The sequence below is a fragment of the Ochlerotatus camptorhynchus genome, unplaced genomic scaffold (assembly GCF_037179485.1).
Source record: "Ochlerotatus camptorhynchus isolate MF236.1 unplaced genomic scaffold, CSIRO-AGI_Acam_v1.1 ptg000276l, whole genome shotgun sequence".
Taxonomy (NCBI): domain Eukaryota; kingdom Metazoa; phylum Arthropoda; class Insecta; order Diptera; family Culicidae; genus Ochlerotatus; species Ochlerotatus camptorhynchus.
In genome coordinates this window covers 427623-451328 of record NW_027040765.1, presented here as the reverse complement: position 1 = coordinate 451328, position 23706 = coordinate 427623, and the positions used below count along the sequence as shown (strand labels likewise).

The 23706-nt window shown below is 41.8% G+C and overlaps 1 protein-coding gene across 1 annotated transcript; it reads right to left on the bottom strand.

Annotated features, from left to right (window-relative positions):
• Nucleotides 1-91: 91 nt before the first annotated feature.
• Nucleotides 92-23044, bottom strand: Syt12 (Synaptotagmin 12). The gene is made up of 8 exons (XM_065227791.1): nt 22587-23044; nt 21583-21896; nt 20786-21012; nt 19468-20724; nt 19260-19401; nt 19059-19185; nt 1101-1396; nt 92-1042 (listed from the first exon to the last, which is right to left on the bottom strand). Exons 2-8 carry the CDS (start codon nt 21751-21753, stop codon nt 584-586), a joined length of 2679 nt encoding a protein of 892 aa, XP_065083863.1. The 5' UTR covers nt 21754-21896; nt 22587-23044; the 3' UTR covers nt 92-583.
• Between the last annotated feature and the right edge of the window lie 662 nt (nt 23045-23706).

Sequence of the window (23706 nt, the reverse complement as noted above, 5' to 3'; positions counted from 1 at the left end):
CGGAGCTTGCTTGGATTTGGTCGTGATCGGTAATTAAAGTGGTGAAGAGCGATTTTTTTAGAAACAGTGGCAGAAAAAAAAAGAATTTCAGAGTACTTTATTATATCAAATCCTTAAGAAAAACGGTATAATACTTGTGATGTGATTTTTTGTTCGATTGAATGTTTAATGATAGTTGCTGTGAAAGTTAATTCCGTTTCGGTAGAATAAAGTCAACAGTTTTGTTAGAATAGTTGTCATTGGTTTGCTTGTGTGTGTTTTATGGTTGTTGTTTTTTTGTGGTATTGTTTACTTAGAATAGTTTTGAAGTATGATTTTCCCTAATTTTCCGCCAGTTTGCGGAAATCGTATAGTAATGTGAGTTTAATTCAATGTATATATTACCTTTGGCGACGATGAAAAATTTGGTATATACGAAATTTACTTCTGTTTACTTAACTAACGGTTGTTTATAATACTTCTCTGTTAATCTTCAACTGATTATTAGCTAGGTGTTTCTCATTATAACATTTTCAATTTATTACTGTATTACCATTATTATCATAAATAGTAACGCCTATCGCTTTGCCCTGCTTCAATATGTCTAAGCACTGTCCTTTTCCAGCTCTGCTGATAGCTTTCTCTGCTTCCGCTCGGAAGTTGTCTTCAATGCGTGCCACATGGTCACCGGCTTCCTCAGTGTAGTCAACATCTGATGCCAGTGCCTCAAACCCTTTCCAGTGGTTCCACTTCCCACAATTACGTGCCCAATCGAGACCAGCTTGATACTTGGCTTCCGATTCAAACTGCTACCGCTGCTACTGTTGGTACTATTGTCATACAGGTTTATGAGATTGTTGCTATTGTTGTTGCTGCTGATGGTATTGGTACTGCTGCTATCCCTATTGATCATCTGCACGACCGACAAACGAATCTGAATCGAATTCAACATGTACGGAGGAACGCTGAAGATGATCGCCTCATTGTAGATCGGCGATCGCTCGCCTCTCTTAACGGCAGTTTTCTTCTTGGAAACTTTCTTATCGTTCTTCAACAGGTACACCTAAAACTCATCATAAATTAGTCCAATTTAATCAACAATTTCCAGACAAAATAAGAACCTTCACGAAAATACTCTCGCTGGAGTCCACCTCGATCAGATCGTCGACTGCCGGTTCGGAATCATCGATAGCGTTTTGCTGCACTAGCTGCTGCCCCCTAGTTCGGTTGGTCCGGTTTTTGAGGTTAAGGTTTCGGGCTTTTACGATCACCACCGTTAGTCGCTCGGCCGTCGGCAGATAGCTAAGCGAGAACATCAACTCGCCAAGCTGGCTCTTCTTGTGGCTTGAGTCCACCAGCTTAAGCCACGTCGTCATCGGTCGGTTGATGTTCTCGTTGATCTGCATTTCGCATTCACCTGAAAGTTGACGGACCGTTTAGTTAGAACTACCTACTAATATCTTAGAGTGGATCGCTATCAAGTTCAATGTTTTTTTTTTTTAATTTATGACATAATTCATACAATCATATAAGCGGGCTACAGGAAGATTTTTTTCCCTTGATTTATTTTCCGTCGATCTTGTTTTCCGTGCTGAGCACCAAGGCTACCGACGCGATCAGATCAAAGATGTTATGCCTCAGAACATCCCGGTGGCACCGACTGGGATTGAACCCAGGCCTGCTGGGGTGAGAGGCAATCACACCAGTACACCACCTGTGCCGCTGATGTTGCAAAATAGTTAAAAATACGCCTAAATGTAGGCCATCGACATTAGTTGTTCACATACAATCATTTTAATCATATGAGAAGATCGAAGTGTGCTATGCTCGTGGGTGGACGTGTTTGTTTTCACGGACGTATTTTTTTCGCTCGTTGCTGTCACACTGCTTATTTTTAATAGGTAAGCTTCTTGAAATAGTTTTCGTTTAACTGGAAAGGGATATAAATCATCGCGAGTGCGAATTAATCTCCCCGACTATAGACCGTCGTTGGAGTAGTCCTCAGAGCTGGCCAAGTGTCCCCCCAAAGTGCATATCCTTTCAAGTGTTTTTATCACACATGGCTGGAGTAAATTGGATCATTCGGAGCTCGGCAAGTTTGGCGGCTGTTTCCCTACTGTTCAATTTAGCTAATTTTATTTATTTTTTTATATTTTTCTTCAATGCAAACTCCTTTCAGACAGCCAATGGAATGGATCGTAGTTAGCCACCAACTGGGTGGCACACTTTCCGCTCCTTCCGACTGTCCACGAAGTGGTCGGCCACCTTTGCAAAGTATGCGCACAATATCGATGAAACGTTCCATTATATAGCGATTTTGTAGCCGCTAGCAGCAATCATAGTTGTTTTTGGTGGTCCAGTTCTTCGTCGATACCTTTCCTGGTTTTGAAATTTTTCCACGCTTCCATACTACCAACATGGGTATCACTGTGATTGTGTTTGCCCAGCAACTCTGTCGCTTTCTTCCAATTTCTGAACCCTGTAGGAATCGTTGTAATAATGTTTTGCGGCATGCTCTTCTTTACAGGTTAAAAATATGAACCAAAGAAAGTATATTCTTCAAGGTACTGGCATCATCTTTTATTCAGTTACCTTTCTGAAATTTTATGCAGTACGTTTTTGTATATTTTGAAGGCATCGTTACAGTTATTTTTTGAGTATTTCAAGGTTTTGTTTGCCCTTATATGCTGTTGTAGTTACACTTTACTATTACCGTTGCGAGTACGTAGAAATTGGTCATTTTCAGCGAAAGTTGTAGCTCTATTTTTTTTTTTCAAATTTTGACCTAAATTCCAAGGCTATAGGTTTAGGATCATTAAAAAGGATATAAAAAATATGTAACTATTGGAAAAAAAGCGAGTACATGATTGTTAACGGAATTACGACTTGTGCATGTCAACCCTGCCCAAAGTACCGCCAGTCGGGGTGACACGAAATGATGCCGAACATTCAACATGTTTTAAAGATGATACAAAGGACAATCCCGAATTTATTGCAACGTACATAAACAGCTGTAACTTTTTAACCACGGTAGCAAATGACTTGAAATTTTCAGAGAAGATTCTTAGACGAATTCTTAGTAAGACATCAACAGACCAAGGTTCAATGGCAAACTAATACCCACTTTTCAATTAGGGAATCCAAGAGCTGTCTTTAAATTTTATACAGTTGCGAAAAAGTCCATCCTCAGAATTCCTTGAGGGTCTTTTCGAAATTGTTAGGACTCTATGAGCTCTATTGAAATTCTTCTCAGAAGTCCTCTGGAATTATTTTTAAAAAGCTTCTTGACTTTTACTCAGAACACCTTGGAACTGAAATTCCCTTAGAGTTTCAGAAGAATTTCCTCAGTATTATCCAGAAATTATTCCCGGAATGAGCTAGAAATTATCGGTACTCACTAGAAATTTTCCTCAAAATCCCTTTGGAATTTCAATCAAAATTTTATTTTCTCGGTATTCTTTTCAAAATTATCTTGGAACTATCTGCAGGATTCACTAGAAATTAATTATCAAAATTTTCTTGGAATACTACCCAGAAATATTTTAGAACTGTCCTAAGAATTCTATATCCTTGAGGTTCTTCTCGGAATATTTTGAACTTTTTTTTTTCTCAGAACACCTTGGAACTGAAATTTCCCTAAAGTTTCAGAAAAATTTCCTCTGTATTCTCCAGAAATCTTGAAATGAGTTCCTCGGAATTCCCTTGAAATTTTCCTCAACATCTCTTTGAAGTTTCACTCAAAATTTAATTTATCCGGTATTCTTTTCGGAATTATCTTGGAACTATCTGCAGGATTTACTAGAAATTATTCGCAGAATATTCATGGAATCATCTTAAGAAATCTTTTCTTTTGGAACAGTCCTCAGAATTCAATACCCTTGAGGTTCTTCTCGAAAGTAAAGTTTAAGTTGCCCATCCATTCACCAAAACGTTGTATTTTTTTCAACCAGAAATGTTCAATAAAGCTTGCCCCCACATTCACCAGAACTGTACAATTTTTACATCAGGAATTTTCAATTCAGCTTGCCCCTCCATGCAGCAGATTGTTGCAAATCTTACACCAGAAATTTTCAATACAAACTTGCCCCCAGGTAATTTTAGACCAGAAAATTTAAATTGACCAGAAGGGTGTAAATTTTCCACCGTTAATAAAAATTGCTTCTCCAATCTTCTGATTCGTGCAGATTTCCTTTTTCCATTTTCTACCAGACATTTTCAATATAGCTGGCTTCTCCCATCATCAGAATGTTGCAGGTTTTCCACCAAATAAAGCTTGCCCTATTTTCGGATTTTTTATCATAAATTTTCAGTAAAGCAGCTTCCCTCCAATCATCCGAATGGTGCAAATTTTACACCAGAAATTATTAGTAAAATTTGTTTCTCTATTCAGCAGAGGGATGCAATTTTAGGACCAATTTTTTTCCGAAAAGCTTGCCCGTCCGTTAACCAGAACGGTGCAGAATTTCCACCAGAAATTTAGAATGAAGCTTCATTTTAAATAAAACTTGTACCTTCATTTTCCATATCAGCGCAAGTTTTCCACCAGAAATTTTCTGTTCATTTCATTTATCAGAGCGATGCAAATTTTTCACCAAAATTTTCAATAAATCATGGTCCTCCATTCACCAGAACGGTGCACCAAAAATTTTCAGTGAAGTTTGTATCATCATGCACCTTTGTGGTGCAATTTTCAGGCTTTGCCTCTTCATGCAGGTTTTCCACCATAAATTTTCAATGAAGCTTGCATTCATCAGAACGATGCAAATTACGTAGCAGAAAAATGAATAAACCTTGCTTCTATATTCACCACAGTGTTGTGAACTTTCCACCAGAAATTTTTAGTCAAATGTGCAACCTCCAAATTTTTAGCGTGATTTCCACCAGAGTTATTCATTTTGATTAGTCCCTCCATGAACAAAAACCTTGATGATATTTTTACACCAGAAATATTCAGTAAAAAGTTTTCGCTTCGATTTACCACCACGAAGGTAAATTTTTTCAACCTTAAATTTACCCTTTTCTTTTAACCCTCCAAAAAATTACACCAAGATTTTTTGTATGCACCACTGCGGTGCAATTTTTGACCAAAAAATGTCATTGAAGTTTGTCCCTTCATGCACCTTTGTGGTGCAATTTTCAGGCACCATCTCAAAGGAATTGACGCAATAAAAGGTTTTCAGTGCCCTTACATTATGCAATGAAGTTATTTTACCTTCAAATCAAGTTATCAAGAAATCAAGTTATTTTATATTCTAATTTTGAAAATTTGAAAATAAAAATCTTATTTATAAAAGAGGGGGCAATTGCCCCACCTTGCCCCACCCTGTGCACGCCAGTAGAACATGCGCGTGGCCGGCAATTATATTTGTCATGCTTTTCCTGTTCTGAACTTTCCTAGAGATGAACTAGCCAACGGCTAAAAATCTCTCTAATAAAGCTTAAAAAAAAATGTTCTGAACTTTGATCACTCCCAAATAGTTTTCCTTAAGCAATCAGAATAAGAACGTTAAAGATGATACATGATAGTTGCTAGTATGCAATCTATGAATTGCTCCCTCACACACGCAACGCAACGGAACGCAGCAATCATTTTTATGATACGACATTGTCTATTTTACAAGGGGCACTCAACTCTGCACACTGTTCCGAAACACAGCATGACACACTGTTCGGCACATTAAGGCACACTTTGACAAGTTGGACACAAACCATAGTTGAGTGTGGACGTTTTGTCAATCGTTTCTAAGGCTTACTACTCGGTTCAATGCATTGTTTACTCACAAATGAAGCTAGTGAGAAAGTGTCATACATAAAACTGGTGATACAAGGATTTTAAAATAACAAATGTGTATCCACCGGTGTTGAGGATCTTTCGAAAAATTCTTCAAGTATTGTCTGAATCGTGAATCTCTTAAAACTTAGCAAAACTAAGTCCGTCTCTTCTGAATGTCTACCTTTCGATGATGAAATCATTGTGAAAAATATCCGATGGTTGCCTTTGATGCAACATTACATTCGGAAGGTTACACCAACAATTTCATCAAAATGGATCCCAACTATACCACGGGGATAGCGGAACAGCTACGCTATGGTGTTATTCGTACGAAAAGAAGAGTACTGAAACTAATGTTCTGCCCGACAAAAACTCAGCAGCACGAGACTCCTTGAATTGTGGCTTAGAGTCGGCGCACTACTGGGCAAACTGGAGAGCCCCTCCGCGGACGAAAAGGCACTCAAGCTTTCAAATGAACTGAAACACAGTGCGGATCAACTTAAATACTGTATTTTTCCAATTAACGTGTGGATTGTGTGGTGTTGTGATCGATTTTCTGGCAACCCTTGACGACGATGGCGACTACGACGACTGCAGACCAGCGAGCGCTCGCTGCGGTTCCGGAATGATCCTGTCGATGGCGGACGATTAAAGGCCGATCTCGTGATTTTTTTCTTGATGAACTTCATGATATATTGTGAACTTTTCCAACGCAGCTCACATTCTCAACCACATGCTTTACCAAAGGTCACCCACTGGAGACATTAATCCAGAATACAGTTCTTATTTTTGAACCTAGCATTTTATACTGTCGTGGGTTTCCAATCTCGAAGCGTACAACGAAGGATCAGAGCAGGATTTTCTGTGAGAGTTGAGGTACATTAACAATTTTGTTATTGTGCCATCGGCGTACACGTCAGAAGAATATGTTGCCTGGTAGGCCATGATTTGTAGCCATGGTACGAAAGTAACAAACTGAACATATTTTGTGATTTTAGTTCCAACCACCGAAGAGACAAGTCGAAATATAATTAGCTCTTAAACCTAAAACTAGTTTCCTTCTCTTCGAGAACACAACATATTTTGGCGACGAGGATGGGATACTGCTCATCATCCGAAAAGAAGGCAGCAAAGAAGGTCGATAAACCGAAATCTAAAGACCTCGTCAAGTCTAAGGGTATCTCGGTCAAGCGAATCGACCTGACGAAGAACCAAAAGTATGCCACGATCGAAATCAACGGCTCAACAGCGATATTGCAGCTCGATTGTTCTTCTGATATCACCATTATTTCCAAGCAGACTTGTATCAACAATCAATACGAAACTATCAATTTGAAATTGGCTCACTACTTGACTAGCTTATTGGTCCCAAGCAAATCGATTAACGTACCCTATTCTAGTCAAAATTCTAGTACTACACAATGTTTGTTTTGATTTGCTATGAAAGTTTGACAGATAAAATGAGGGGTTAGTGGAATTTCCTATGTTTCGAGGGGTGTATCGATTAGCTTGGGACCGAAGATCTGGTACTGGCTGAGCCAAAAAGTTGAGCACGTTTCTTCGGGACCTACTAGTCTTAGAGTTACCTCTATGCTTGTATTGCCGTGGCTAAACGGAAGTCATCGCCGTGAGTGCATCAGGTGACAGCATCGACATCCTGGGTGAGTTCAACGCCGAAATCACCGTTCAAGACGTAACAAAGGAAGGCCGCATTTTCGTCACAACAAACCCGGATCTCAACGTTCTCGGTATCGAAACAATCGATCGGTTCGATCTCTGGTCGGTCCCATTCAACTCGCTAGTGAACACCATACAGCACAACTCAAACGCAACCATGCAATCCTTGCAACTCAAGTGTCCTGAAATGTTCCAGACCTCGCTTGGATGCTGCACAAAAGCACAGGTAACGCTCTACCGGAAGCCAGATTCTCGTCCTACGTATTGCCCTAAGAGACCGGTTGCCTACGCAGCACTCCCGAAGGTTGATGCTGCGCTCCAAAGGCTTCAAGACAACGGCATCATTTCACCAGTCAAGTTCTCCGATTGGGCTGCTCGATATCTCGTACGCATTTGTGGTGACTACTCTACAGGTCTCAACGATGCTCTCGAGTCAGATCGCCATCCACTGCCACATCCAGACGACATCTACGCCGAACTAGCAGGATGCCGTTTCTTCTCAAACATCGATTGATCGGATGCCTACTTGCAGGTTGAGGTTGAAGAAGCATCTCGAAAGCTGCTCACTATAAACACTCATAAAGGACTGTTCCAGTACAATCGAGTCAAATCTGCGCCTGGAACGTTCCAGAGGATCATTGACAGTATGGTTGCTGGCATTCCAGGTGTCAAGCCATACCTGGACGACATCTTGATCGCTGGAAAAACTCAACAGGATCATGATCGCACCCTGAACGCTGTGCTTCACCGGATTCGTGAGTATGGCTTCCACTTACGCATCGAGAAGTGCCGGTTCTCTCTTCCGCAGATCAAGTTTCTGGGTCACATAATCGATAAAGATGGTCTCCGCCCAGGTCCTGCTAAAACCAACGCTATCTCCGAGATGCCACCACCGATAAATGTATCGCAACTACGTGGTGCGATCAACTATTGCGGACAATTCGTTGGCCAGATGAAGGAACTTCGAGTGCCACTTGACCGTCTACTAAAGAAGGATGCTCCTTGGAAATGGACCGCGGACTGCCAAAAGTCGTTTGAACGTTTCAAAACCATCCTGGTCTCCGATCTCTTGCTGACTCATTTCGACCCCAACAAGGAAATCATCGTCGTTGGAGACGTTTCCTAGAATAGTTTGGGCGCTGTAATCCTACATCACTTCTCCAACGGCTCCGTCAAAGCCGTCGCTCACGTTTCGAGGTCGCTGACACCTGTAGAAGAAAACTATGGTCAAATTGAGAAGGAAGCGCTCGCGTTGGTATTTGCTGTCACCCATTTTCATAAGATGATATTCGGACGAAAATTCGTGCTGTAGACCGACCACAAAACGCTCCTTAAAATTTTCGGCAGCAAGAACGGCATTCCCGTTTACACCGCCAATCGTCTTCAGCGTTGGGCGCTAACGATGCTGCTGTATGATTTCGACATCCAGTTCATCCCATCGGCTAGTTTTGGACATGCCGACGTGTTGTCCCGCTTGATGAGCTGTCACAGCAAACCAAACGAGGGATACGTGATTGCTGCTCTCCAAACGGAATCTGACGTGAAGGCAATTCTCGCAGACTCAATATCCAGCTTGCCGGTTACATCCGATATGATCTCCAAAGACGACCCGGTCCTAAAAGAGGTAATCAACTACATTCGTAATGGCTGGCCAGACACTGTTAGCGAGCTACCAGATACAGCTGTTCGTCAGTTCTATTCCCGACGAGAGAGTCTCCAGGTCACCCGAGACTGCGTCATGTTCGCTGACAGAGTTGTAGTTCCAGAACGATTCCGCACAAGCGCATCATCCGACAACTCCACCGTGGACACCCCGGAATAGACCGAAAGAAGTCACTCGCAAGAAGTTTCGTTTACTGGCCCAACATCGACGACGATGTTGAAACGTTTGTGCGCCAGTGAGGTCGATACCAACGAAACCGTGGGAGAGGATCCACATCGACTACGCAGGTCCAGTTGATGGTTATCACTACCTCGTGGTGGTCGACGCCTATTCGAAGTGCCGGAAATCTTCAGGTCCCGCAGTACAACTACTACAGTGACATTGAAAATTCTGCAAGAAACTTTCGCAAGGTACGGCAACACATACACCCTCGTTTCGGACAACGGTACCCAGTTTGTAAGTGCTCGATTCAAGCAATTCTGTGAAGAAAATGGGATGCACCACCTGACGACAGCCCCTTACCACCCACAATCGAATGGGCAAGCTGAACGCTTTGTCGACACTCTTAAGAGAGGACTGAAGAAACTCATCGAAGGGAAAACCATGGTAACATTCCAGCATCTCCAGATGTTCCTCTCAATTTTCCGGTCAACTCCAAATAGAAGACACCTGCCCATCTATTTTCAGGAAGACCAATACGAACAACGCTGGACCTATTGAAGCCCTGTGTTCAGAGTCCAACCTTGGAGAACAAGAAGCAGAACGCTGAATTAACAGACGGCATGGCGCAGTGAAGAAATCATTCGATCCGGATGATTTGGTCTACGCTCAGGTCCATCGTCGCAACACAATCGATTGGATTCCGGGACAGGTAATCGAGCGCAAGGGCAAAGTGAACTACACTGTTTTGCTCGAACATGGACGCTTGATTCGAGCACACACCAACCAGCTAAAACAACGATATCCGGATGACAATGATGCAGATCAATCTCCAAATCCATGTAATCAACTTGCTAGTTGACGAGTTCCACCTACAAGCTCCGAAACCGTTGGTCCCAGCAGTGCTGATAGAAGAACCAATTCCAGATGATGAACTGATTCCTTATGATGACGAGCCCGATGATGTAATGACGGATGACGAATCTGTTGTTCCTGCTAACAGTGTGAATATTCAATATCCAGTTCAACAGCGTGAAGAAAGAATCCGTAGACTTCCAGCTTGGCTGGCACCCTACGATCTCTTTAAAAAAAGGGAGATGTAACCATCGGCGTAAACATCAGAAGAATATGTTGCCTGGTAGGCCATGATTTGTAGCCATGGTACGAAAGTAACAAACTGAAAATATTTTGTGAGTTTAGTTCAAAGAGACAAGTCGAAATATAATTAACTCTTAAACCTAAAACTAGTTTCCTTCTCTTCGAGAACACAACAGTTATGCAGAATGGACAATAAAGAAGAAAACAAGCTTATCATAGGGGGTCTTGCTTTTCACATTTTCTCCTGTGTTTTTCCTGTTGTCAATCAGTAGTCTCAATTGGTATGAACTTCGATGGCGTACCTATAGGACTGTATAGGGATGTCCATAGAAATATGTATCAGTACTGCTATAAGCTCTTGAATCACGAATCACCCACGTCTGTCGTTTGTGTGGAGCTGAGTTGATTGGGCGGAAACTTCTCGAGTTCTATAAAAATCTATAGACACCAGATAAAGCGCTTCCGCTAAAGTCTGCGATGGCCGAGAATCCCATTTTCGAAGCATGACAGATCTACAGGGGAGATGTTTGATAGTTTTCATCGGTGGTACATCGCGTATGGTCCCACAACTGTAACAGATCGTAGCTTGGTAGGTTTGGTGGTGTGAAATTAGGAGGTGGTAGAAAGCATCATGATCAGCAATACGATAGGCTTGGGTTATATATTTGAGGACACGCACTTCTGAGTCGATTAAATGATTTAAAACTGGTTCGACTAGTGTGGGATTGAACTATCGCCCGTTCGAATTCTGGGTTTACTTCAGTCGGGGAGGATTTAATAGACAGGAATTTCATTCATCATCGAGGGTTTCTCCCAGTGTTCGGAAAAACTCAAAAACTCGAACTTCATGCATGAGTTTATGCGCCTATGAGTTTTGCCTGCCAAAATTCAACGTCGCAAAAATCACCGCTGAGTTTTCAGGTTCGAAAATTCATTTCTTTATATGTCGGCGCTATTAATTGTTATTGCTCTTATTTGTGCAGCAGGGGTTGGAAAACTAATACAACATGCATAAGCATGCTATCAATTGACGTTTGAGTGGTTTTTATGATTTTAAAGCTGGAATGATTTTTTTGGCGCTGTGAGTGTGAGTGCGTGAATATGCATGAGAATCTCAAGCATGAGTTTTGCTTGCCACATTCGCATGCGAGTTTATTCTCGCAGGGAGACTCAATGAATGAGATTTGAGAGTGATTTTCTGAACACTGGTTTCTCCTTAGGTTCTGTATACCTGCAAGCCATAATCTTATGGACGGGTTGAAGTTGCTTGAACACCATATTGGTTTGATGGTTTCCAGTTCCACTTCCTCCTCTTGACCCACCAACGCTCTAATAAGAGTGAAGATGAATGCTTGCCATCCATCAGAGAAATTGAGAATGTAAACACAATCACAAAAGTTTTAACTTTCAGGGTTGCCAAACTCATGGAATATTGGCACCTTGATAGGCATACTTTGATTAACCTTCACAGGCACGTTCGACACAGCACTTGGCACAGCTTTCTGTACAACTCAATCCCTTGACACGAACTAAGGTGTGCAGATTTACAGCCATTTAAACAAAATTTGATTTCAAATTCGGATTCAGCGACCCAAAATTATGCAAAATAAGCAATTTTACCGAAAACAGGACCAGAATAAATGCTGATTTTGATAGGACTTTTAGAAACAGTTAAAACACAGACAAACAGACATAACACTGACAAGTCACAACCAGACTTGAATGCATTCCGAACATGCCTTTGAAGTCCTGTAGATTTGTCTTGAATCTACCTCTGAAAACCCCTGCAAGTCATCGTTGGAAAAAGGAACTGATCAAAGTTATGAAATTAGTGTGATCCACGAACAACTGCCTGCCTTGAATGCCTAACACCACTGACCCATCTGACAGATGTTGTTTGACAAAAATTACCCTAATAACATCTCAAAAACAAAAATGACAAAAGAAGAACAAAACGACCCATTATATTAGCGCTTAAAAACGAGGAAATGGCTCTGACGCCTAATCAAATGGTCTAAAAACATATGAAGATCTATCAAAACGCTTGAATGGTCATAAGTCTTTCAAATAGCATTAACACACTAAGTCTCTAAGCAAATCCAATGTGACATTAAAATAATATACAGTCAAGATTCCTATAGTACGGTTAATAGGGACCGTACAATAAGAACCGGCATGAACGAATACACGAAGCAATATGGGATTAGAGCTAATTGGGGACAACCCAAGGGGTAGGTCACTCCGCAAACCAATCTTGGATCATCTTTTTTGTCAGTGTGCCGATTTTACCGGTCATAGAGCAAGCTGCGATTGTTTGTAAAATACCCATCCCGGCAACCCGGTATTTCTGACACCTTGAATGTTTTGGTTTGAAATCGCAAGGATAACTCGAATTGAGGATGACGCGGGAAGTGGCAGGTGTGCGGAATTTTGGTGTTTTATGTTCATAGGGTAATAAAAGTCCTGTGGTTTAGTCTTCTATTATCCACTCAAACACACACCAGAAACCTAGCCTTTCGTGATGTGAAAAGCATCGGTCTATCAGCGGCCGGAAATAGTTGGAACCGGTGGGGGGCATTGTTGGAGACCGACTATAGAGGATGATGAATAGACTTCTTTAGTTTGTTTTGTTTGATTTGCAGCATTATTTGAATTAAGGGTACTAATGGGGTATGATTAACTGCCTCTTTCTCTGGAGCCGACCCTAGAACCTACATTTCGTATTTAGATCTATAAGTGAACTGCTGGTCTGAGCTCCTCTGGCATATTCAATTATATGATGTTTCTGAATATACAGTCAAACAGCTCGTAATGATGTGAACAACTTCAATAACAGTTGTCCAGTAGTGCTCCCATTTTATTTACAACAATCCAATTCCTACGAGATTGTGGCGATGAATGTGTCCAAGCTGTGCCGATTCTAATTTCGGCACAATGTGCTGAGTGACTTACCCCTTGGGACAAACACTTATTGTAGGGTAATTTGAAGAGGTAACTTCCTGGTGTCTTCTGAAGAGTTATTAACAAAATAGTGTTTTATTTTCTTCCTTGATGTGGTTTTTCCGTCGATCTAGTTTTCCGTGCTGAGCACCAATGCTACCGACGCCTGGACCTTACTTATCGACCCATCAACTCACATCAAGTCGTGATCAGAAATGTTATGCCTCAGAACATCCTGGAGGCACCGACTGGGATTGAACCCAGGCCTGCTGGGGTGAGAGGTTACCACTACACCACCGGCGCCGCTAACAACAAAATAGATGACTTCCTTTTGGGAAAACTTTGCATCCGAACAGTCAGAAGTCTGGTCCTTCGGAAGATCCGGAATATCCGTAATAGTGGTCAATTCATTAAACTGATCCTAGACATCCTCGAATTGTTCGAAACCACTCATAGACATGTTATCAGAATAAATTCGGAGTGATCGGAATATGGACGCTGGGTATTACGGGATGGTCCACTAGAAGATCCGGAGCATCCGTAAAATTGTCCAATTCATGAAACTGTTCCTAGAGCTCCCCTTTTTTTTCAAAACCACTCATTGACATCTTATCAATATGAATTTTGTGGAGTTGTGATCGGAAACTTGACCCAAATCATCCCTAAAAGAGGTAAATTCATGAAACCGATCCTAGAGCTCTTCTGATTTTTCGAAATCACTCATAAAGGGCGAACACGAAATTATTGCGACACCGAAAATGTCATGCCAATTTTCTTATAATGTTTAGAATCAAACCAAAATTTTAGGGTAGTTTTATAAATATATTTACTTCAAAAATCAAAAGAAAAGTTAATCGATGGAGCCTTGAGTGTAAAATTGAACGCATTTTCGCTTGATGCCTTCCATCAAAGTCTTTACAGTGTCATCCGGTACCAGTTTCTCAGTTTTTTTTTCCATTTTCTTAACATGTCCTTCTCGTCTTTGACTGTCTTCTTGCTCTTCTGAAGTTCCCGCTTCATTATTGCCCAGTACTGCTCCACTGGGCGCAGCTCCGGACAGTTTGGTGGATTCATGTCCTTTGGAACAAAATGGACAGAATTGGCCTCATACCACCCCAGGACACTTTTAGAATATTGGCATGATGCCAAATCTGGCCAAAATAACGGAGCTTCGTCGTGCTGCTGCAAGAACGGCAAAAGGCGCTTCTCGAGGCACTCAGATTTGTAGATCTCGCCATTTACTGTGCCCTTTGTCACGAAAGGCTCACTCCTCAGTCCGCAAGAGCAGATGGTGAATGTTCAACATTTTTCCCAACTGCCGGTGCGACAGGTCAGGAAATTCCAGGTGTTTGGAAAGAATTTGTTCTCTCAACTCGCGTTGGTTCACCTCCATTTTCGTTGAATCGAAAAACACGACTTCGAGTTTGACAGCATGTACACAATACACATCAATGAGAAAGTGTGCAAAATTTGGTTGATTTTTACCCAATGGTAAAAAAGTTATGCCCTGTTGAATGTGTCGCAATAATTTCGTGTTCGCCCTTTAGATGTCTCATTAGAATAAAATAGGAGTTCTGACCGGAAAATGGAGAAATGGTTCACCAGGAAAACCCGGAACATCCATAAAATTGATAAGTTCTTGAAAGTGAGTTTGTAGGTCCACTTTTGTTCAAAACGACTCATTGGCTTCTTATCAGAATGAATTTGGGGTTATGACCAGAAAATTGACCCTGGGACCAGTGCACAATGCTCCTAAAGCCGTATTTAGGAAGACACAAATATTTGCGCCCAAACCATAACTTTTAAGTATATGGTGTCTTAAGGAACGTTTCTTTGTATTTTTTGACCGATCTTTTCATGTTAGTGAAATTAGGGTGGTCCATAAAATAGGTGAATTGACTATAATCTTTTTTTTTATTATTTGAGATAGACCAATGCAGTGTTCTAAAAAGTTGTAGAAAAATAAATTTGAAGCAATTTTGCTTAACACATCAAATTTATATCTCTTATGGTTCATAAGTTATGATTATTTTAAACAAGCACGTCAGGGTGGCTCCTAGAAAATCGACTTTCTATAAATATCTACGTTTATATCTCGTAAAAAGTTTTTTTTAGGTACGTTTAGAACTTTTTATGACGCATATTTTTGCTCAAGCAACTAAGTTGTTATCGTCTTTATTTGAAAAGTAATGGCTATTTTTTACTAAAAAATATGACTGTTTTGAATTTAAATTTAAATCTCCATTAATTTTCTACTAACTAAAGATAGCAACCTGGTTGCTCAAGCGAAAATACGCATCATAAAAAGTTCTTTATGTGTCCACGACAGCGTTTTCACGAGAAATGAACGTATGAAAAGATATTCCAAAAAAATCTGTTTTATAGGGGCCACCCTAACCTGCTTGATTATTAAAATCATAGTTCATGAACCATAAGAGATAGAAATTTGATGTCTTGACCACTCGAATTGATTGTTCTACAATTTTTTAGAACATTGAATTGGTCTATCCCAATAATAAAAAAGTTTTTATTTTCAATTGGAATTCCGGAGTAAATTGTGATTAGGGCGAAACTAGCTAAATGTAAACAAACGGAGATTTTACTGCAATCAGATGAAGCAGGCAAAAATCTACTAACAAATAACCACAAACATTTTTTTTAAATGTTCCACTATCGAAAAATCCATGCAAAGCGAAAGGCGAAACAAAATTTATCTCAAAACAAGCTTTAAAATAGATTACGCTCTTTCCTTTGTTTACGATAGTACAGGGCGCAATTTTGAAACATTTCAATGAACGGGCGAAATGAAAGTTGTTTACCAACAAAAGCGAAAATAGTAAAAGGCTCATCTTTAGCTGAAACGTAAACACGGCGAAAAGTGAAGGGCGACACTTTAAAGGAAATCAAAACAAGGCGCATAGTATTGGGCGAATTGTTGCTGTCATACATGTTCGGGGCGATTTAATGAGGGCGTATTCTTAACGTTCCGCATTTATGGGCCAAATTATAAAAAACGATGAGTTTTTAAGAGAAAATGAATAAAAATGAGATTTTACACTCAACACAAATAAAAATGGATCAATTTTACGATCATAAATGTAATTCCAATAGAAAAACTATTGCTTAGCAATCAATTAAAAATTAAATCAATACGTGAAAACTTGCTCGATTTTTCTCCATTTGTTTACATTTTGCTAGTTTCGCCCTAATCACAATTTGCTCCGGAATTGACACCTTGGAACAAAGGCGACGGAACGCTCAAGCTGTATTTGCTGCAGCGAGATTGATTCCCCCGAATTACTTCGGCAGCTTTTCTTTTACGCACCTGAGAGATTGATTGATTAGACAGCGTAATTTTATACATCTCGCAGCTTGTAATCGGCAAAATGGGTTGTGACCGAAATGTGAACTCGTGGGACAACAGGATGGTACTCCGATAGATCTGGAATATCCATAAAGTGGTCAATTCATTGAACTGATCCTAGAACTCCAAGGTTTTCTTGAAGCTTCTTATCATAATGAACTTGGAGTTGTGACCCAAATATATACTCTGAGAAATACGGGATGGTCCATAGGAAGATCCGGTAAAACTGGTCAATTCATGAAGCTGATCCTAGAACTCCGCGGTTTTTACGAAACCACTGATGGATGTCTTTTCAGTATGAATTCAGAGTTTTTACCAAAATATGGATCCTGGGGATCAAAGGATGGTCCACTGGAAGATCCGGAACAAACAAGTTAATGAGGTATTATCTTCAATGTTTATAGTTTTAATTCATCACATCAAAATTTAAACATTAAGCCATTTAAAAATATCGTCTTATTGAGTTATTATTCATATTAATTTATGAGTGCTTTCTAAAAAACCATGAAGCCCTAGGATTAGTTCATGAATTGACCACTTTAACGGATGTTCCGGATCTTGCAGTGTACCATCCTATGGTCCGCAGCATAAATTTTCCGGTCACAACACTGAATTCATTCTGATGATACGTCTTAAAGAGGTTTGGAAAAAACGACGGAGCTCTAGGATCAGTTTCACGAATTGACCACTTTTACGGATGTTCCGGATCTTCCGGTGGACCATTCCGTAGTCTCCAGAGTCCATATTCCGAGCACAACTCCGAATTCATTCTGATAAGATGTCTATGAGTGGTTTCTAAAAAACCACGGAGCTTCAGGATTAGTTTCATAAATTAACCACTTTCACGGATGTCCTTTTAGTAGACCATCCCGTGGGCCTCAGAATAACTTTTCTGGTAACAACTCCGAATTTATTGTAATAAGACGTCTATGAGTGGTTTCTAAAAAAAAAACACGGAGCTCTAGGATCAGTTTCATGAAATGACCACTTTTACGGATGTTCCGGATCTTTCACAGGACCAGAGTTGTGTCCTACCGGAAACTGACTATTCCCAAAAAGTGACCAACTATCTGCTTAACAACTTCTCCAAAGACATCAGGAAGTCATCTCTTCAAATTGCCGAAGTTTGGGCCCAATTAGCTCAAATCCCACATGATACGTGTATTCGTTAATGTTGGATCGACCGTTTTATAGGAATCCAGTGGCATCAGTACTAGGGGAATTTACGTATTCTCGGCAACCTAAGCAGCGACCTTCTTTCTATAGCCTTTTTCTCTATGGAACGCACACATATGCAGTATTGGTTTGTTTACAATCTTTTGCTGCCAGCTGCTCTAACAATTTCAGTCGAAAGAATTGTCAAAAACTGTTTTGAAACGCTTTTACAAAGCTCCAATCTTCTCTAGTGAGAGCGAGTATTGTCGGCAACCAGTTTTTCTTCGGCAACCGTTCCATTTGAACTGCATGTAAATCTGCTGTTCTATTATCGGCAACTCGAAATCAGCTACAATTTGTAGTGCGTGTGTTTCATTTCAAGAAAACCCTGCTAGATTGCTTTTTCTCAGTGGTAAAAATATAGTCAAATTGAAACTGAAAGCATAAAGAATCGTTTGCATGCATTCAGTGAAGTGTTTTCGTAAGAAAATCCAGTGAAAATAGTGTTTCAATTTGGGTTGCCGAAAATAGTCTGTCATGCCGAAGCCGTCATTTCCCCTATAGGAATCCGGCAAAAACAAATCCGCATTAAAGGAATCTTGACTGTAAAATCAACACCGAATGAGCCTAAAATTTCAAATTTGATTTAAACGCAAAGACGGTTTGAGATCCTCAAAATAATCTAAAAAACACCCAAATTAGCGCAAAGCAAGCTTCAAAACTGATGAAAATAACCATGCAATCTTCAAAATAAACGTCAAGATGGCTCTGAAAACGTCAACAATTGTTAAGACTCGCCAAAATGGCCTTAAAGGCACCAAAATTACCACAGAAATATTGTTTCAGATATTCCCAGGCATGGCAAATCATTTGCATTCTTTTCGTGCATTAATTTGCCTCTAACTTGTTTTCATCAATAGAACTCCGTAAAATGATATGATGTGAATGTGAATAACTCAAATCTGTATCTCTTATGCATGATGAAACAGAGCGAACTGAACCCACCACTGTTTTTCAGTGAATGTAAATTACATTCAGTGAAAATAACAAGTTCCGCCTGCTCTAGTGCGCCATATATAAGAGGTACATATCTGAGTTACTCACAAAAGTTTTAGTTTATATTAAAATCTACAAAAGCTTCTTACTTTGTTTTACGGTATTCTGTTAATGGAAAAAGTTAGAGGCAAATTAATTTTTGCCATGCCTGGATATTCCACACCTTCATAAAAAATAGAAATTAGCACACCTACCGATTAAAGTTTGCTCCTTCGCACTGGTATGATACACGTGGAACCAAAGCGACCGTCGGATGTTCTTGTGAGTGATCCAAAAGGTGAACGTCTCCTGATAGCTAGGGAAGTTGGAATCCTTAAAAACCTGCAACACACAAAACAAAAAACTCGTCTAGCTGTTTGGATCGCAACCGCCTCCCCCGTAACAGATGATCATACCTTGGTCTGAAGCACCTTACTCTCATCAGGTACGATAAACACCTTCACGAACGTATCCATGTCCACTCCCGGTGGACCGACCAGCTGTTTCGCTTCCTGAATCGTGACCAGCAGTTCCATGCCTTCGATTGTCGTACTGGACCTAAAATGCACGCTCCAATCAGAACAATCACCCGAATCACTTCCCCCTCGAAACCCACTCCCATACTTATCATACTGCAGTCCAATGCAAAGGTACCCGGTGATCGCTTGGATCGGTTTGAGGTCGGTGAAGATCACCGACGATTGCGAAGCAACGGATTCGCTAGACACCGACGGCATCACCGACCGCAGCCGATCGGCTGAACTGAGATTGCTGAACGCTCCACCACCGGTCCCCGATCCACAACCACTGCTGGTACCACCCGCTTCCGAATCATATTCGCCCCGTCCGAGCGAGTACCGTTCGAGGAACGACTCCGAAACGGTTTTCTGCAGCACCGATTGGCCGCCGTATGGTGTCTGCTGAGCGGTTCCGTAGTACCGACTGAGGTCCTTGTAGGAGGAATTCTTCAGCAGAGGCGGAGGCGTCGTACTGCTACTGCCGCCGATGCTTCCTCCGCCCTGATCGGGCTCCTCGGATACCAGTGCGAAACTCTTGATCAGCTTCCGTTCGCTGAACTCCGTCTCGGAGAAGGACCGATTCCGCAGGATGTGCTTGATGCTATTGGAGACGGTAGGAATCCTGATGTTGTCGGCGACGTCTGTCCGAGGTGAGTCCTGGTACTTGCTGTGATCGGTCCGGCTGGTAGATGGGACGGGAGCTGATGGAGGTGTAGGGGAGATTCGAGGAGGTGATGCACTGTCAAGGAGTTTTGGGGAGATCAGTGGAGAGGTGGATGAGGATGAAGATGGACCAGGCATTCGGCTGGATGGGGGTAGTTGTCTAGCTGATGGGGGTGGTGTTGGATCGTTTTCTTGGGATCGATCGACGGTACCGTTGAACTGCTGGTAGATGTTCAACAGAACCTGGTTGCTTTCAATGAGACGGGACATCCGGCGAATATTCTCCATCTTGGAAAGGCGTTTCTCGATCCGCCGTAGTGGATCTTCCTCGGCGTAAACGGATTGCACCGTTGCAGGTTCGAAGTTGAATATGCATTCGTCTTCGGATTTGCGCGAGTCGGATAGGAAGGGGTTGTTTGCGGATTTGATGAGTCGCTGAAGGAAAGGGGGCTCCGGGGCGGCTTGTTCCGGTGGTGCCGGGGGTGGAAGCAAAGGTGGCGGAGGATCGCTTTCCTCCTTCAGAGGCGGTTGGTTGAGAAAGGGATTGGTGCATATGTGAGGTTCATTGTGGAAGCGCTTTTCTCGTGGTGAGCTGATTACTGGCAGTGGGAAAGATATCGGGAACGAGTGCTGCTTACGTGGGACGGGACGTGGAATTGGTGATATGATTATAGCTCCGGTGGCAGGTTTGGGTTCCGATCTGGAAGAGTGAACAAGGGTTAGAATTAGGGCTTACATTTTCGGCATTCAATGGCGCTCACGTTTGCTTTTGGATTATTTTCTCCCGTGTCAGTTTCGGTTCCCGGGGTGACGGGGCTGGTCGTAGCGGTTGCGGGGGTATTTCGGCCTCTTCGGTAGACGAGGTTCGCCACGGGGGAACGGTAAGGCCCGATCCTTGGCCGTACTGGGGTTTGTAGTCACGGTCGACGGAATCGAACCGCTGAAAGCTGCCCGTCGAGCCGAGATAGATCTCCGAGCCGGAGTGCATCTGGGAATTATTTTGGAATTATGGGATATAGTTTTAGGTCACTGGTTCCCCTGTTTTGGACCTATCGCTAACAACCAATATATTGTGTAAATACTGCTCTGACCTCAGTAACTCAAAATTGAGTCGAATTCGAGTCAAAATTGCAAAATGTGAGGTTACTCATTGAGTGATTAACATTTTCCCCAAGAATCGGCACGGATTTGAGGAAAATCGATGGAATTTTACTCAGTCATTGAGGACATTTTGAGATATTTGAGTTTTCATATTTTCCCAAAAAATACATTTTTCTATACAACTTTGTTTCGTTTACGTGCTACAATATTTTGAAAAATGTCAAAGACGCCATTTTGACAAAAAATGCAACATCCTAAATGGCCGAATTTTAGCAAACATTTCATGTGAATGATTGCACAAAATGAACAATCATGCAAAGTTTCATGCAAATCGGAGTAGGTCGAGCTTTTCTGATTCGTCGTTTGACGTGGAACTACTTAAATTTCCTATGAACAGTAATTGCACTGCTCTTTTGAAAGTTCTGTACAAACACCAGCCATAGAAATCAGCACCTACCAAATATCCGTTCGCATTGTACAGCCGCATCTTGGACAGGCTGATTTTATCCTCTCGGTTGGACAGAAACCAGGCAACGTCGTACGGTTGAACCAACCGACACAGCAGCAGCAGCACAATCAGCAACGTTCCCACCAAGGCCAGGCACGCTATCAGCACAACGGCATCCATTGCGGAGGGCTCCGGGTCCAATTCCTAGGCAAAGCAAAGCACACCAATTTTCTCCGATCTAAATTCGCCTTGGTTGGGGGGCAACAACAGTAGCAGTGCAAAACCGACGACGACGTTCCAAAATTCCTCGTTTGCCATCAATTCTACCCCCATAGCAACGACGGCGACACGGTGACATCGATGAGGTGGTGGTGCGGCAAGAGAAAGAACAGAAAAAGAGACATCATTAACAAAAACATCGCTACAGGTGGTTTAGCGAACGACATGTAGCCGAACGAATCAGGTCCCCCACCCCTCGTCCGATTTTCCGCATCAGCAAACGGGCCTAAATCCAGGCGAAGTGATATCCCTCAAAATTCATAGCTCATCCAGCTTCCGCTTTTGGTTGAATTGATTGACACTGAATAGGAGCTAATCAAGCCTCTTATCACGCAACACGACTGTGCTGTACTCCGACGATCCCCACCCATTCCGGCCCGCTGCTGCTGCTCGGCACCTTTCTGCCTGTCATGCACCTCCGTCAAGGTTGCCACCAATTTTCCCACGAATATGAAACATTGCTTCCCATCATTCGTGATGCCAGGCTTTGAGGAGTGGGACTTGATTGGGGTTCCCAGCAATCAGGGGGCACGGTTTTTCTTTTTTGAATAGGCGTTATCTGAATATTACCCTTCTTGCATTACTCTCCTGCCCGTATTGTTGCCTATTATCAGGCAAATTCAAGGCTGACCTTACCCAAGCTGGGTGCTGAAAGCGGGGCAGTGAGTGAGGAGCGCAAACCTGATTCGTTCGCTATATGAATAGGAAAATCTTTTGGAACACTTGCTTCTTACCTGCAAAGTTTCATCCTTGACTTTTTTCTGCTCCTTTATCGGTATCGGTATGGCTTGGCAAGAACAACAAGCCGCAAATCGATTTCTTCGCTTTTGCTTGTCTTTCGGAATTTTCCCAAGCGTTCAATCTAGTGACGAAAATTGGTTCAAAAGTTTGCCTAGAGCGATTAAGTTTTCTCTTTTCAAAACACTTGTTTTCCCACAATCACCTAGACTACACAAACTGCGGAAAAGTGGATTTTTTCTTCTTATCCTGAACTTTTGGTGATTGATTTTGGATACAATTTTTCCTAACGCCGAATCAAGTCTAAATGTGCGTAGCTCCGTCCACTTGTTCGCGTCGTTTGACTAATTTACCGTAAAACTAGTGTAAAATTTAGCTACAATTTAGAAGATTTTGTAAGAATTTCTTCGACTTTTTTTTGTATAAGAGAAAACAACAGCCATCGTTCGGAAAACCTCTGAAAAGTTAGAGTGTATGGAGACTTTTCTTCTCGGTCGCCTGCCGATATGCAACAACCCGCTCGGATTCCAGTGCGAATTGTCGGTGATCCTGCGCACTGCGATCGTTTTTCCGCTGGGTGGAATTAGGAAAAGATTTCGAATCTTGGCATAAACTGTACAGGCCAAGGAAAAATATTGTATTTCAATTTCTTAAAAAAAATATGGAAATCCCTGACTTTCCACAGAATTCCCCCATTTTCATCCAGCGATCCAACACCACACACCGGTGATCTCCCTGGTTTTGTTTTGGTTTTTTATAGCCGCAAGTTAGGCGCCACGTTACGTGAGAGCGTTATGTGCGGATCCCCTCCCGCGTGGTCTCGGCATGTGTATCGGTATGTGCAAAGAGGAAAAACAAGACGTCAAAGCGCTACAACACACTTTCACATTAGGGTAGTCTCTCCGGAGCGGCTGTTTTCCCGGCCGCATCCACCAAATTGGGTCAGCCGAGGGACCGTAAATTATGGTGCCCTGCTTTCGCAGCGCTAGGGTTTGCGATGATAGATAGTAGTATGTACATAGTCTGAATTTTACTTAGAGCAGATAACCATAGAGGTACAATAAATCGTATTGTTCACAACGAATAACGAATAGAATCTATGGGAAATGGGGAAAT